Source organism: Takifugu rubripes, chromosome 13 (genome assembly GCF_901000725.2).
Source record: "Takifugu rubripes chromosome 13, fTakRub1.2, whole genome shotgun sequence".
NCBI lineage: Eukaryota > Metazoa > Chordata > Actinopteri > Tetraodontiformes > Tetraodontidae > Takifugu > Takifugu rubripes.
In genome coordinates, this window is record NC_042297.1 from 10,656,828 (window position 1) to 10,669,597 (window position 12,770).

Consider the following 12,770-nt stretch of genomic DNA (forward strand, 5'->3'; position numbering starts at 1 on the left):
ATGATTTGAGACGTATTAATTCTATTGTGACAACACCCACAGTGCCAGTTCCCAACCCATATACTGCAATATCAGCTTTGTCTCCTTCCCATAAATGGTTCACATGTATTGATCTGGCTAATGCATTTTTTGTCTCCCACTGGACTCTGCTATGCGTGACATCTTTTCTTTCACATATAAAGGCAGACAATTACGATATACACGTTTACCACAGGGATTTATTTTATCCCCTGGTATTTTCAATCAGACATTACGGAAGTTGTTGAAGGACCTCACTCTACCAGAAGGGGTGGTCTTGATTCAATATGTTGATGACATTTTATTGGCGGCTACATCAGCTGAGTCTTGTTTGCAGGCAACACAGGCACTCCTTACGCATTTGTGGGAAAAGGGATTTAAGGTCTCTAGAAAGAAGCTTCAGTGTTGTCGTCGCCCTGTGAAGTTTTTGGGTAGGGTGGTTTCTGCTCAGGGTACAGGTGTATCACCAGCTCATAAATCCTCTATCCTTGAACATCCTAAGCGAGAGACTGTAAAGGAAATGTTGTCATTTCTGGGTCTCGCGAGCTATAGTAGACACTTTATCCCTGCATATTCAGAAAAGACTACGCCCCTACGTGCAATGGTGAATGAACAGGGAATTTGTGATTTGGCAGCCCGGTTGACATGGACAACTGAGGGAGAGAAAGCGTTCATTGCTCTTAAACAGGCACTCACGACATCTGCATGTTTTGCCATTCCGGAATATAAAGATACTTTCTTTTTGGATGTTTCTGAAGGAGAACATACAGTAAATGGTGTTCTCTTTCAGAAAAAAGGGGGTGAAAGGAAAGTATTAATGTATGCAAGTATAATGCTGGACCCTATTGAAAACAGGCAGACCAGGATGGACAAGATTTTAACGGCACCACACATAACATACACACATGAAGGGATCAATATGGCAGATGGCATGGGAGAGGGTGAACCACACAGATGTGAAGAGAAAGTGAAGAAAGATGAAAAAATCAGAGTAGATCTTAAGACGGAGCCGTTAAAGGATCCAGATGAAATACTATTCACAGATAGCTGTTGTTTCAGAAACCCACAGGAGGGTCTGAAAGCTGCCTATGCAATAGTTAGACAGTCAGAAGAAGGCTTTGAGGAAGTGGAAACAGGAAAGATAAAAGGTAAAGAGTCAGCACGACTTGCAGAATTGAGGGCAGTTATTAGAGCATTAGAAATATCAAAGGGAAAGAGAGTGACCATCAATACAGATTCAGCATATGTAGTGGGAGCAATTCACTTAGAACTTTGTCAATGGTTGCGGGCAGGTTTTAATACAGCATCAGGATCTCCTATAAAACATGAGGCAGAGATGAGGCAACTGACACAGGCACTCATGGAACCAGCAGAGGTCGCAGTCGTAAAGTGCAAAGGTCACAGCAAAGAGAACTCTCTGGAGGGAAGAGGTAATGAGGCTGCAGATCAGGCAGCAAAGAAGGCTGCAGGTTATAAACCAAGTTACAATTTGTTGTTGGCAGAGAAAACAGTTCATGAAATTCTTCCAAGATACGACAGGGAAAGACTTAGTTGTGATCAAGAAGAAGCTTCTCCACATGAAAAAACAGTTTGGAAGGAAAGGGGGGCTGTGAAAGTTGAAGGAATTTGGCGGGGCCCAGACGGCAGACCTGTTCTCCCGCCCGGTCTGGTAGATGCCGTTCTGGAAGAGGCCCACGGCCTGACACACTGCGGGAAACCACGAATGATGCAGAGAAGGTTCAATATGCACACGATTTAATGTGAAATCAACAATTCGATCACACGAGGGCAAGTTTCCAGTTGCCCCCATGGCAGGGCAAGAAATAATTATAGATTTCACTGATATGATAGACAGGGTCAATGGGTTCCGATACCTCTTGGTCGCAGTGGATGCATACACTGGCTGCCCAGAGGCGGTTCCCGTAAAAGCAGAAGACGCAAAAAGTGTTATTAAATTTTTGATTAATCCGATACATGGTTTCCCCAAACAAATTAGGTTTGATAATAGAACTCATTTTAACAAGAAGTAGAAAAACATTAGGCCTTAAACATGCATTTGGCACCGTCTATCATCCACAATTACAAGGGAAGGTAGAAAAAATGAATCAAACACTGAAGAGCAAAATTGGCAAGATATGTGCTCACAGTGGAATGAAATGGACACAGGCACTTCCAATAGCCTTGATGTCAGTAAGAAGCTCTGTTAGCTCCCGAACAGGATTCACTCCCTTTGAGCTCGAGAGGGGTGTTCCCTTTCTGGGACCAGGAGCAGAAAATCCATAGGCCAGCCCAGCACTTGTATGAAATATAAATCTTATTTTGTTCAACTAAAAACAACTCTCTCAGTTTTCTCCCAACAGGCAACCTCTGTAACCACAGTCAGGAAGGATCCAGGAACTCAACACACAGCTGAGTGGGTTCTTCTGAGAGTCATCAAGTGAAAGTGGTCAGAGCACAGGTGGACTGGTCCCTTTGAAGTTGCAGAGTGAACATTACATGTTAACCCTAACATACTAACATACTAACACTCTAACACATTAACCCTAACTCTGGTATCACTGGAATCAAATGTACCCCAGCAGGTAATCTACAGAGAACGCTTGGACAGATTCGGAAACATCTAAAGGAGACGGCACAATGATTACAGTTCTACTTTTGTGTGCGTTGTGGGGAGGATCTCAAGGCAACGTGGGAGAGATCTGACTGGGTTACACAGGGGTGATTCTTGATTTCACCAAAGGGAGTGATACAACATTTCAGTTTGATTTATCATAGGTGGCTGTAGAGACCCTGGAATTTGGAGGACCATGGACACATGTATGATCCACTTTGTCAGCTCTTTTCCAGTGGTCTTGAATAAGACATCTCCTCCTACATTTGTTTCAGTCAGATCCAATTTGACCTGCTTGTCACGAATGGGAAGAAGGTTGGTAGGTGACTTGCCTTCAACATGGTGTAAGTACATGGTAAATGTCACTACATAGAGTAACGCTTCACACTTTCCAGTTCATCGAGCTGATTTGTTTTGGCACTGTGATCCGCACACTCTGATGCCAGCAATCCCACCCGATTGGTCAGGAACATGTACTCTGGTTCGTCTCCTACTCCCTATCACTTTATTAAGTCCAAAGGGGGAGCAGGTGCTACCTCCAATTAGACATAGGAGAGGAACATCATTTGATCTCACACAGGGATCCCCAACATATATTGATTCAATTGGAATTCCAAGGGGAGTCCCTGATGAATATAAATTAGTGGACCAGGTATCAGCTGGATTTGAAAATTACCTTTAATCTCTGCACTGTTTCCTATTGCTCCACTAGAGAAATGGATGGATAGAATGTTTGGTAAATGGAAAGTGATCATTCTATCTGTTTTGATGTCATTAATTTCTGCAACTGCCGGCTTAATTTTGTGTGGTTGTTGTTGTATTCCTTGTATTCTCTATGTAATTGTATAATCGTAACTGCAATTGAAGGAAAGCAACCTCCTCCTTACCAGATGGCTCAAATTCGAAGGGAAACCATTCCCTTGATGGGAGTAAGTGATGGAGAGATTTAAGGGAATTGACAATAATTTGGTAGTATTGGCCTAGTTTAGGCTAGGCCAAAAGGGGGACTGAAGAGAAATATTTTATCTTGTTAGCATCTTTTATCCTATTAGCATGTGTTATACTATATGTTTTGTTTTATGTTACAGTTAGTTTAGAAGTTAAGAATACTATATACTCTTTAGTAGGAATACACAAAAGCAAGTCAGTTGACCCTTCCTTGACCTGAAGACTGGTCAGACAGTTGGAGCCAGCCAGACAGGAAATGGTAGATCCCCATCGTAAAACATGACAACGTAGTTTACTGGTGTTGATAAGTTCCTTGGCAGGAATATGACTTCGGACCTGGCCATCTGGAGAAGATAATGGACAAGAAGGACCACACCAACACCAAAGGAGGCTGGAAGAAGAAGATGGGGTCATCCAAGAAGAAGGACTGGATTGGACTGAATTAGCATCAATAATTTACATATATCTTTCTATATAAGACTGGGTCAAGGGATAGTTAGGTCGTCAGACTTCATGCCCTGACAATTGACTTTGTTGTTGCTAGGGTTATGAACTGGCCCAGAGCTCTGTAATATTTGTATCTTGAATTGATTCTGTTTGCTAAATACATCTGTTTGCTAAATACATCTGTTTGCTAAATACATCTGTTTGCTAAATACATTTTGAAATTGACATTTGTTTACTTGAAGTCTTCATTTAAAGAACACGCGGATGGGCAGTGACACACGAGAGGTACTGCAATCCAACAGGTTGGAGTTAGGGTTGGAGTTAGGGTTAGGTTTAGGGTTAGAGTTAGAGTTAGGGTTAGAGTTAGGGTTAGCATTAAGGTTAGGGTTTGAGTTAGGGTTAAGGTTATGGTTGGCGTTAGGGTTAGGGTTGGAGTTAGGGTTAGGGTTGGAGTTAGCGTTGGAGTTAGGTTTAGCATTAGGGTTAGGGTTGGAGTTAGGGTTAGGGTTAGCATTAAGGTTAGGGTTGGAGTTAGGGTTAGCATTAGGGTTAGGGTTAGGGTTGGAGTTAGGGTTGGAGTTAGGGTTAGGGTTAGGGTTAGCATTAAGGTTAGGGTTGGAGTTAGGGTTGGAGTTAGGGTTAGGGTTAGCATTAAGGTTAGGGTTGGAGTTAGGGTTAGGGTTAGAGTTAGGGTTAGGGTTAGAGTTAGGGTTAGCATTAGGGTTAGCATTAGCAATGGTGTTAGCATTAGGGTTAGGGTTAAGGTTAGGGTTGGAGTTAGGGTTAGCATTAAGGTTAGGGTTGGAGTTAAGGTTAGGGTTAGAGTTAGGGTTAGCATTAGGGTTAGCATTAGCAATGGGGTTAGCATTAGGGTTAGGGTTAAGGTTAGGGTTGGAGTTAGGGTTAGCATTAGGGTTAGGGTTGGAGTTAGGTTTAGGGTTAGCATTAGCAATAGGGTTAGCATTAGGGTTAGGGTTGGAGTTAGGGTTAGGGTTGGAGTTAGGGTTAGCATTAGGGTCAGGGTTAGGGTTAGTTAAGGTTAGTTAGACTTAGGGTTAGGGTTAGAGTTAGGGTTAGCATTAGCAATAGGGTTAGCATTAGGGTTAGGGTTAGAATTGGAGTTAGGGTTAGCATTAGGGTTAGGGTTAGGGTTGGAGTTAGGGTTGGAGTTAGGGTTAGGGTTAGGGTTAGCATTAGGGTTAGGGTTGGAGTTAGGGTTAGGGTTAGAGTTAGGGTTAGAGTTAGGGTTAGCATTAGCAATAGGGTTAGCATTAGGGTTGGAGTTAGGTTTAGCATTAGGGTTAGGGTTAAGGTTAGGGTTGGAGTTAGGGTTAGCATTAGGGTTAGGGTTGGAGTTAGGGTTAGGGTTAGCATTAGCAATAGGGTTAGGGTTGGAGTTAGGGTTAGGGTTGGAGTTAGGGTTAGGGTTGGACTTAGGGTTAGCATTAGCAATAGGGTTAGCATTAGGGTTAGGGTTAGAATTGGAGTTAGGGTTAGCATTAGGGTTAGGGTTAGGGTTGGAGTTAGGGTTAGGGTTAGGATTAGCATTAAGGATAGGGTTGGAGTTAGGGTTAGAGTTAGGGTTAGGGTTAGGGTTGGAGTTAGGGTTAGGGTTAGCATTAGGGTTAAGGTTAGGGTTGGAGTTAGGGTTAGCGTTAGCATTAGGGTTAGGGTTAGAGTTAGGGTTAGCATTAGGGTTAGGGTTGGAGTTAGGGATAGCATTAGGGTTAGGGTTGGAGTTAGGGTTAGCATTAGGGTTAGCATTAGCAATAGGGTTAGCATTAGGGTTAGGGTTGGAGTTAGGGTTAGGGTTAGAGTTAGGGTTAGAGTTAGGGTTAGCATTAGGGTTAGCATTAGCAATAGGGTTAGCATTAGCAATAGGGTTAGCATTAGGGTTGGAGTTAGGTTTAGCATTAGGGTTAGGGTTAAGGTTAGGGTTGGAGTTAGGGTTAGCATTAGGGTTAGGGTTGGAGTTAGGTTTAGGGTTAGCATTAGCAATAGGGTTAGCATTAGGGTTAGGGTTGGAGTTAGGGTTAGGGTTGGAGTTAGGGTTAGCATTAGGGTCAGGGTTAGGGTTAGTTAAGGTTAGTTAGACTTAGGGTTAGGGTTAGAGTTAGGGTTAGGTTTAGCAATAGGGTTAGCATTAGGGTTAGGGTTAGAATTGGAGTTAGGGTTAGCATTAGGGTTAGGGTTAGGGTTGGAGTTAGGGTTGGAGTTAGGGTTAGGGTTAGGGTTAGCATTAGGGTTAGGGTTGGAGTTAGGGTTAGGGTTAGAGTTAGGGTTAGAGTTAGGGTTAGCATTAGGGTTAGGGTTAGGGTTAGGGTTAGGGTTGGAGTTAAGGTTAGGGTTAGAGTTAGGGTTAGCATTAGGGTTAGCATTAGCAATGGGGTTAGCATTAGGGTTAGGGTTAAGGTTAGGGTTGGAGTTAGGGTTACGGTTGGAGTTAGGTTTAGGGTTAGCATTAGCAATAGGGTTAGCATTAGGGTTAGGGTTGGAGTTAGGGTTAGGGTTGGAGTTAGGGTTAGCATTAGGGTCAGGGTTAGGGTTAGTTAAGGTTAGTTAGACTTAGGGTTAGGGTTAGAGTTAGGGTTAGGGTTAGAATTGGAGTTAGGGTTAGCATTAGGGTTAGGGTTAGGGTTGGAGTTAGGGTTGGAGTTAGGGTTAGGGTTAGGGTTAGCATTAAGGTTAGGGTTGGAGTTAGGGTTAGGGTTAGAGTTAGGGTTAGAGTTAGGGTTAGCATTAGCAATAGGGTTAGCATTAGGGTTGGAGTTAGGTTTAGCATTAGGGTTAGGGTTAAGGTTAGGGTTGGAGTTAGGGTTAGCATTAGGGTTAGGGTTGGAGTTAGGGTTAGGGTTAGCATTAGCAATAGGGTTAGGGTTGGAGTTAGGGTTAGGGTTGGAGTTAGGGTTAGGGTTGGACTTAGGGTTAGCATTAGGGTTAGGGTTGGAGTTAGGGTTAGGGTTAGGGTTAGCATTAGGGTTAGGGTTGGAGTTAGGGTTAGAGTTAGGGTTAGGGTTAGGGTTGGAGTTAGGGTTAGGGTTAGCATTAGGGTTAGGGTTGGAGTTAGGGTTAGCATTAGGGTTAGGGTTAGAGTTAGAGTTAGGGTTAGCATTAGGGTTAGCATTAGCAATAGGGTTAACATTAGGGTTAGGGTTGGAGTTAGGGTTGGAGTTAGGGTTAGGGTTAGGGTTAGAGTTAGAGTTAGGGTTAGAGTTAGGGTTAGCATTAAGGTTAGGGTTGGAGTTAGGGTTAGGGTTAGAGTTAGCATTAGGGTTAGGGTTGGAGTTAGGGTTAGGGTTAGCATTAGGGTTAAGGTTAGGGTTGGACTTAGGGTTAGCATTAGCAATAGGGTTAGCATTAGGGTTAGGGTTAGAATTGGAGTTAGGGTTAGCATTAGGGTTAGGGTTAAGGTTATGGTTGGCGTTAGGGTTAGGGTTGGAGTTAGGGTTGGAGTTAGGGTTAGGGTTGGAGTTAGCATTAAGGTTAGGGTTGGAGTTAGTGTTGGAGTTAGGGTTAGGGTTAGGGTTAGCATTAAGGTTAGGGTTGGAGTTAGGGTTAGCATTAGCGTTAGGGTTGGAGTTAGGGTTGGAGTTAGGGTTAGGGTTAGGGTTAGCATTAAGGTTAGGGTTGGAGTTAGGGTTGGAGTTAGGGTTAGGGTTAGGGTTAGCATTAAGGTTAGGGTTGGAGTTAGGGTTAGGGTTAGAGTTAGGGTTAGGGTTGGAGTTAGGGTTAGGGTTAGCATTAGCAATAGGGTTAGCATTAGGGTTAGGGTTGGAGTTAGGGTTAGGGTTGGAGTTAGGGTTAGCATTAGGGTCAGGGTTAGGGTTAGTTAAGGTTAGTTAGACTTAGGGTTAGGGTTAGAGTTAGGGTTAGGGTTAGAGTTAGGGTTAGCATTAGGGTTAGCATTAGCAATAGGGTTAGCATTAGGGTTAGGGTTAAGGTTAGGGTTGGAGTTAGGGTTAGCATTAGGGTTAGGGTTGGAGTTAGGGTTAGGGTTAGCATTAAGGTTAGGGTTGGAGTTAGGGTTAGGGTTAGAGTTAGGGTTAGCATTAGGGTTAGCATTAGCAATGGGGTTAGCATTAGGGTTAGGGTTAAGGTTAGGGTTGGAGTTAGGGTTAGCATTAGGGTTAGGGTTGGAGTTAGGTTTAGGGTTAGCATTAGCAATAGGGTTAGCATTAGGGTTAGGGTTGGAGATTGGGTTAGGGTTGGAGTTAGGGTTAGCATTAGGGTCAGGGTTAGTTAAGGTTAGTTAGACTTAGGGTTAGGGTTGGGTTATGGTTAGGGTTAGTTAAGGTTAGTTAGAGTTAGGGTTGGAGTTAGGGTTAGGTTTAGCAATAGGGTTAGCATTAGGGTTAAGGTTAGGGTTGGACTTAGGGTTAGCATTAGCAATAGGGTTAGCATTAGGGTTAGGGTTGGAGTTAGGGTTAGGGTTAGCATTAGGGTTAGGGTTGGAGTTAGGGTTAGCATTAGGGTTAGGGTTAGAGTTAGAGTTAGGGTTAGCATTAGGGTTAGCATTAGCAATAGGGTTAACATTAGGGTTAGGGTTGGAGTTAGGGTTGGAGTTAGGGTTAGGGTTAGGGTTAGAGTTAGAGTTAGGGTTAGAGTTAGGGTTAGCATTAAGGTTAGGGTTGGAGTTAGGGTTAGGGTTAGGGTTAGCATTAGGGTTAGGGTTGGAGTTAGGGTTAGGGTTAGCATTAGGGTTAAGGTTAGGGTTGGACTTAGGGTTAGCATTAGCAATAGGGTTAGCATTAGGGTTAGGGTTAGAATTGGAGTTAGGGTTAGCATTAGGGTTAGGGTTAAGGTTATGGTTGGCGTTAGGGTTAGGGTTGGAGTTAGGGTTGGAGTTAGGGTTAGGGTTGGAGTTAGCATTAAGGTTAGGGTTGGAGTTAGGGTTAGGGTTAGGGTTAGCATTAAGGTTAGGGTTGGAGTTAGGGTTAGCATTAGCGTTAGGGTTGGAGTTAGGGTTGGAGTTAGGGTTAGGGTTAGGGTTAGCATTAAGGTTAGGGTTGGAGTTAGGGTTGGAGTTAGGGTTAGGGTTAGGGTTAGCATTAAGGTTAGGGTTGGAGTTAGGGTTAGGGTTAGAGTTAGGGTTAGGGTTGGAGTTAGGGTTAGGGTTAGCATTAGCAATAGGGTTAGCATTAGGGTTAGGGTTGGAGTTAGGGTTAGGGTTGGAGTTAGGGTTAGCATTAGGGTCAGGGTTAGGGTTAGTTAAGGTTAGTTAGACTTAGGGTTAGGGTTAGAGTTAGGGTTAGCATTAGCAATAGGGTTAGCATTAGCAATAGGGTTAGGGTTGGAGTTAGGGTTAGGGTTGGAGTTAGGGTTAGGGTTGGACTTAGGGTTAGCATTAGCAATAGGGTTAGCATTAGGGTTAGGGTTAGAATTGGAGTTAGGGTTAGCATTAGGGTTAGGGTTAGGGTTGGAGTTAGGGTTAGCATTAGCAATAGGGTTAGCATTAGCAATAGGGTTAGCATTAGGGTTGGAGTTAGGTTTAGCATTAGGGTTAGGGTTAAGGTTAGGGTTGGAGTTAGGGTTAGGGTTAGCATTAGCAATAGGGTTAGGGTTAGGGTTGGAGTTAGGGTTAGGGTTGGAGTTAGGGTTAGCATTAGCAATAGGGTTAGCATTAGGGTTAGGGTTAGGGTTAGAATTGGAGTTAGGGTTAGCATTAGGGTTAGGGTTAGGGTTGGAGTTAGGGTTAGGGTTAGGGTTAGCATTAAGGTTAGGGTTGGAGTTAGGGTTAGAGTTAGGGTTAGGGTTGGAGTTAGGGTTAGGGTTAGCATTAGGGTTAGGGTTAGGGTTGGAGTTAGGGTTAGGGTTAGGGTTAGAGTTAGGGTTAGCATTAGCAATAGGGTTAGCATTAGGGTTAGGGTTAAGGTTAGGGTTGGAGTTAGGGTTAGCATTAGGGTTAGGGTTGGAGTTAGGGTTAGGGTTAGCATTAGCAATAGGGTTAGCATTAGGGTTAGGGTTGGAGTTAGGGTTAGGGTTGGAGTTAGGGTTAGCATTAGGGTCAGGGTTAGTTAAGGTTAGTTAGACTTAGGGTTAGGGTTGGGTTATGGTTAGGGTTAGTTAAGGTTAGTTAGAGTTAGGGTTGGAGTTAGGGTTAGGGTTGGAGTTAGGGTTAGCATTAGGGTTAAGGTTAGGGTTGGACTTAGGGTTAGCATTAGCAATAGGGTTAGCATTAAGGTTAGGGTTGGAGTTAGGGTTAGGGTTAGGGTTAGAGTTAGGGTTAGCATTAGGGTTAGGGTTAGCGTTAGAGTTAGGGTTAGCATTAGGGTTAGGGTTGGAGTTAGGGTTAGGGTTGGAGTTAGGGTTAGGGTTAGAGTTAGGGTTAGAGTTAGGGTTAGCATTAGGGTTAGCATTAGCAATAGGATTAGCATTTGGGTTGGAGTTAGGTTTAGCATTAGGGTTAGGGTTAAGGTTAGGGTTGGAGTTAGGGTTAGCATTAGGGTTAGGGTTGGAGTTAGGGTTAGGGTTAGCATTAGCAATAGGGTTGGAGTTAGGGTTAGGGTTGGAGTTAGGGTTAGGGTTGGACTTAGGGTTATGGTCAGGGTTAGGGTTAGGGTTGGAGTTAGGGTTAGGGTTAGGTTTAGCATTACGGTTAGGGTTGGAGTTAGGGTTAGCATTAGGGTTAGGGTTGGAGTTAGGGTTAGCATTAGGGTTAGGGTTAGCATTAAGGTTAGTGTTGGAGTTAGGGTTAGGGGTAGGGTTAGAGTTAGAGTTAGGGTTAGCATTAGGGTTAGCATTAGCAATAGGGTTAACATTAGGGTTAGGGTTGGAGTTAGGGTTGGAGTTAGGGTTAGAGTTAGAGTTAGGGTTAGAGTTAGGGTTAGCATTAAGGTTAGGGTTGGAGTTAGGGTTAGGGTTAGAGTTAGCATTAGGGTTAGGGTTGGAGTTAGGGTTAGCATTAGGGTTAAGGTTAGGGTTGGACTTAGGGTTAGCATTAGCAATAGGGTTAGCATTAGGGTTAGGGTTAGAATTGGAGTTAGGGTTAGCATTAGGGTTAGGGTTAAGGTTATGGTTGGCGTTAGGGTTGGAGTTAGGGTTGGAGTTAGGGTTAGGGTTGGAGTTAGCGTTGGAGTTAGGGTTAGCGTTAGGGTTAGGTTTAGCATTAGGGTTAGGGTTGGAGTTAGGGTTAGGGTTAGCATTAAGGTTAAGGTTAGGGTTGGACTTAGGGTTAGCATTAGCAATAGGGTTGGCATTAGGGTTAGGGTTAGCATTAAGGTTAGGGTTTGAGTTAGGGTTAGAGTTAGCATTAGGGTTAGGGTTGGAGTTAGGGTTAGGGTTGGAGTTAGGTTTAGGGTTAGCATTAGCAATAGGGTTAGCATTAGGGTTAGGGTTGGAGTTAGGGTTAGGGTTGGAGTTAGGGTTAGCATTAGGGTCAGTGTTAGGGTTAGTTAAGGTTAGTTAGACTTAGGGTTAGGGTTGGGTTATGGTTAGGGTTAGTTAAGGTTAGTTAGAGTTAGGCTTGGAGTTAGGGTTAGGTTTAGCAATAGGGTTAGCATTAGGGTTAAGGTTAGGGTTTGACTTAGGGTTAGTATTAGCAATAGGGTTAGCATTAGGGTTAGGGTTAGGGTTGGAGTTGTAGTTAGGGTTAGGTTTAGCATTACGGTTAGGGTTGGAGTTAGGGTTGGAGTTAGGGTTAGGGTTAGGGTTAGGGTTAGCATTAAGGTTAGGGTTGGAGTTAGGGTTGGAGTTAGGGTTAGGGTTAGCATTAAGGTTAGGGTTGGAGTTAGGGTTAGAGTTAGGGTTAGCATTAGGGTTAGCATTAGCAATGGGGTTAGCATTAGGGTTAAGGTTAAGGTTGGAGTTAGGGTTAGGGTTGGAGTTAGGGTTAGGGTTAGGGTTAGGGTTAGAGTTAGGGTTAGCATTAGGGTTAGCATTAGCAATGGGGTTAGCATTAGGGTTAAGGTTAGGGTTGGAGTTAGGGTTAGCATTAGGGTTAGGGTTGGAGTTAGGTTTAGGGTTAGCATTAGCAATAGGGTTAGCATTAGGGTTAGGGTTGGAGTTAGGGTTAGGGTTGGAGTTAGGGTTAGCATTAGGGTCAGGGTTAGGGTTAGTTAAGGTTAGTTAGACTTAGGGTTAGGGTTAGAGTTAGGGTTAGCATTAGCAATAGGGTTAGCATTAGGGTTAGGGTTAGAATTGGAGTTAGGGTTAGCATTAGGGTTAGGGTTGGAGTTAGGGTTGGAGTTAGGGTTAGGGTTAGGGTTAGGGTTAGCATTAAGGTTAGGGTTGGAATTAGGGTTAGGGTTAGAGTTAGGGTTAGAGTTAGGGTTAGCATTAGAGTTAGCATTAGCAATAGGGTTAGCATTAGGGTTAGGGTTAGGGTTGGAGTTAGGGTTGGAGTTAGGGTTAGGGTTAGGGTTAGAGTTGGAGTTAGGGTTAGCATTAGGGTTAGGGTTGGAGTTAGGGTTACTGTTAGCATTAGGGTTAGCATTAGCAATAGGGTTAGCATTAGGGTTGGAGTTAGGGTTAGCATTAGAGTTAGGGTTAAGGTTAGGGTTAGCATTAGCAATAGGGTTAGGGTTAGGGTTGGAGTTAGGGTTAGCATTAGGGTTAGGGTTGGAGTTAGGGTTAGCATTAGGGTTAGGGTTGGAGTTGGGTTAGCATTAGGGTTAGGGTTGGAGTAGGGTTAGGGTTAGGGTTAGCATTAAGGTTAGGGTTGGAGTTAGGTTTAGGGTTAGAGTTAGGGTTAGAGTTAGGGTTAGCATTAGGGTTAGCATTAGCAATAGGGTTAGCATTAGCAATAGGG

At 43.7% G+C, this 12,770-nt stretch overlaps 1 protein-coding gene across 1 annotated transcript in view; it reads left to right on the forward strand.

Annotated features, from left to right (window-relative positions):
* The first annotated feature begins 3,519 nt into the window (after positions 1-3,519).
* The window catches only part of LOC101066720 (transient receptor potential cation channel subfamily M member 1-like), a 20,012-nt gene continuing 10,761 nt past the window's right edge, over positions 3,520-12,770 (forward strand). The window contains exon 1 of the mRNA XM_029846076.1: positions 3,520-3,558. Coding sequence (XP_029701936.1) covers positions 3,520-3,558 — 39 coding nt within the window. The remainder of the gene's footprint in view (positions 3,559-12,770) is intronic.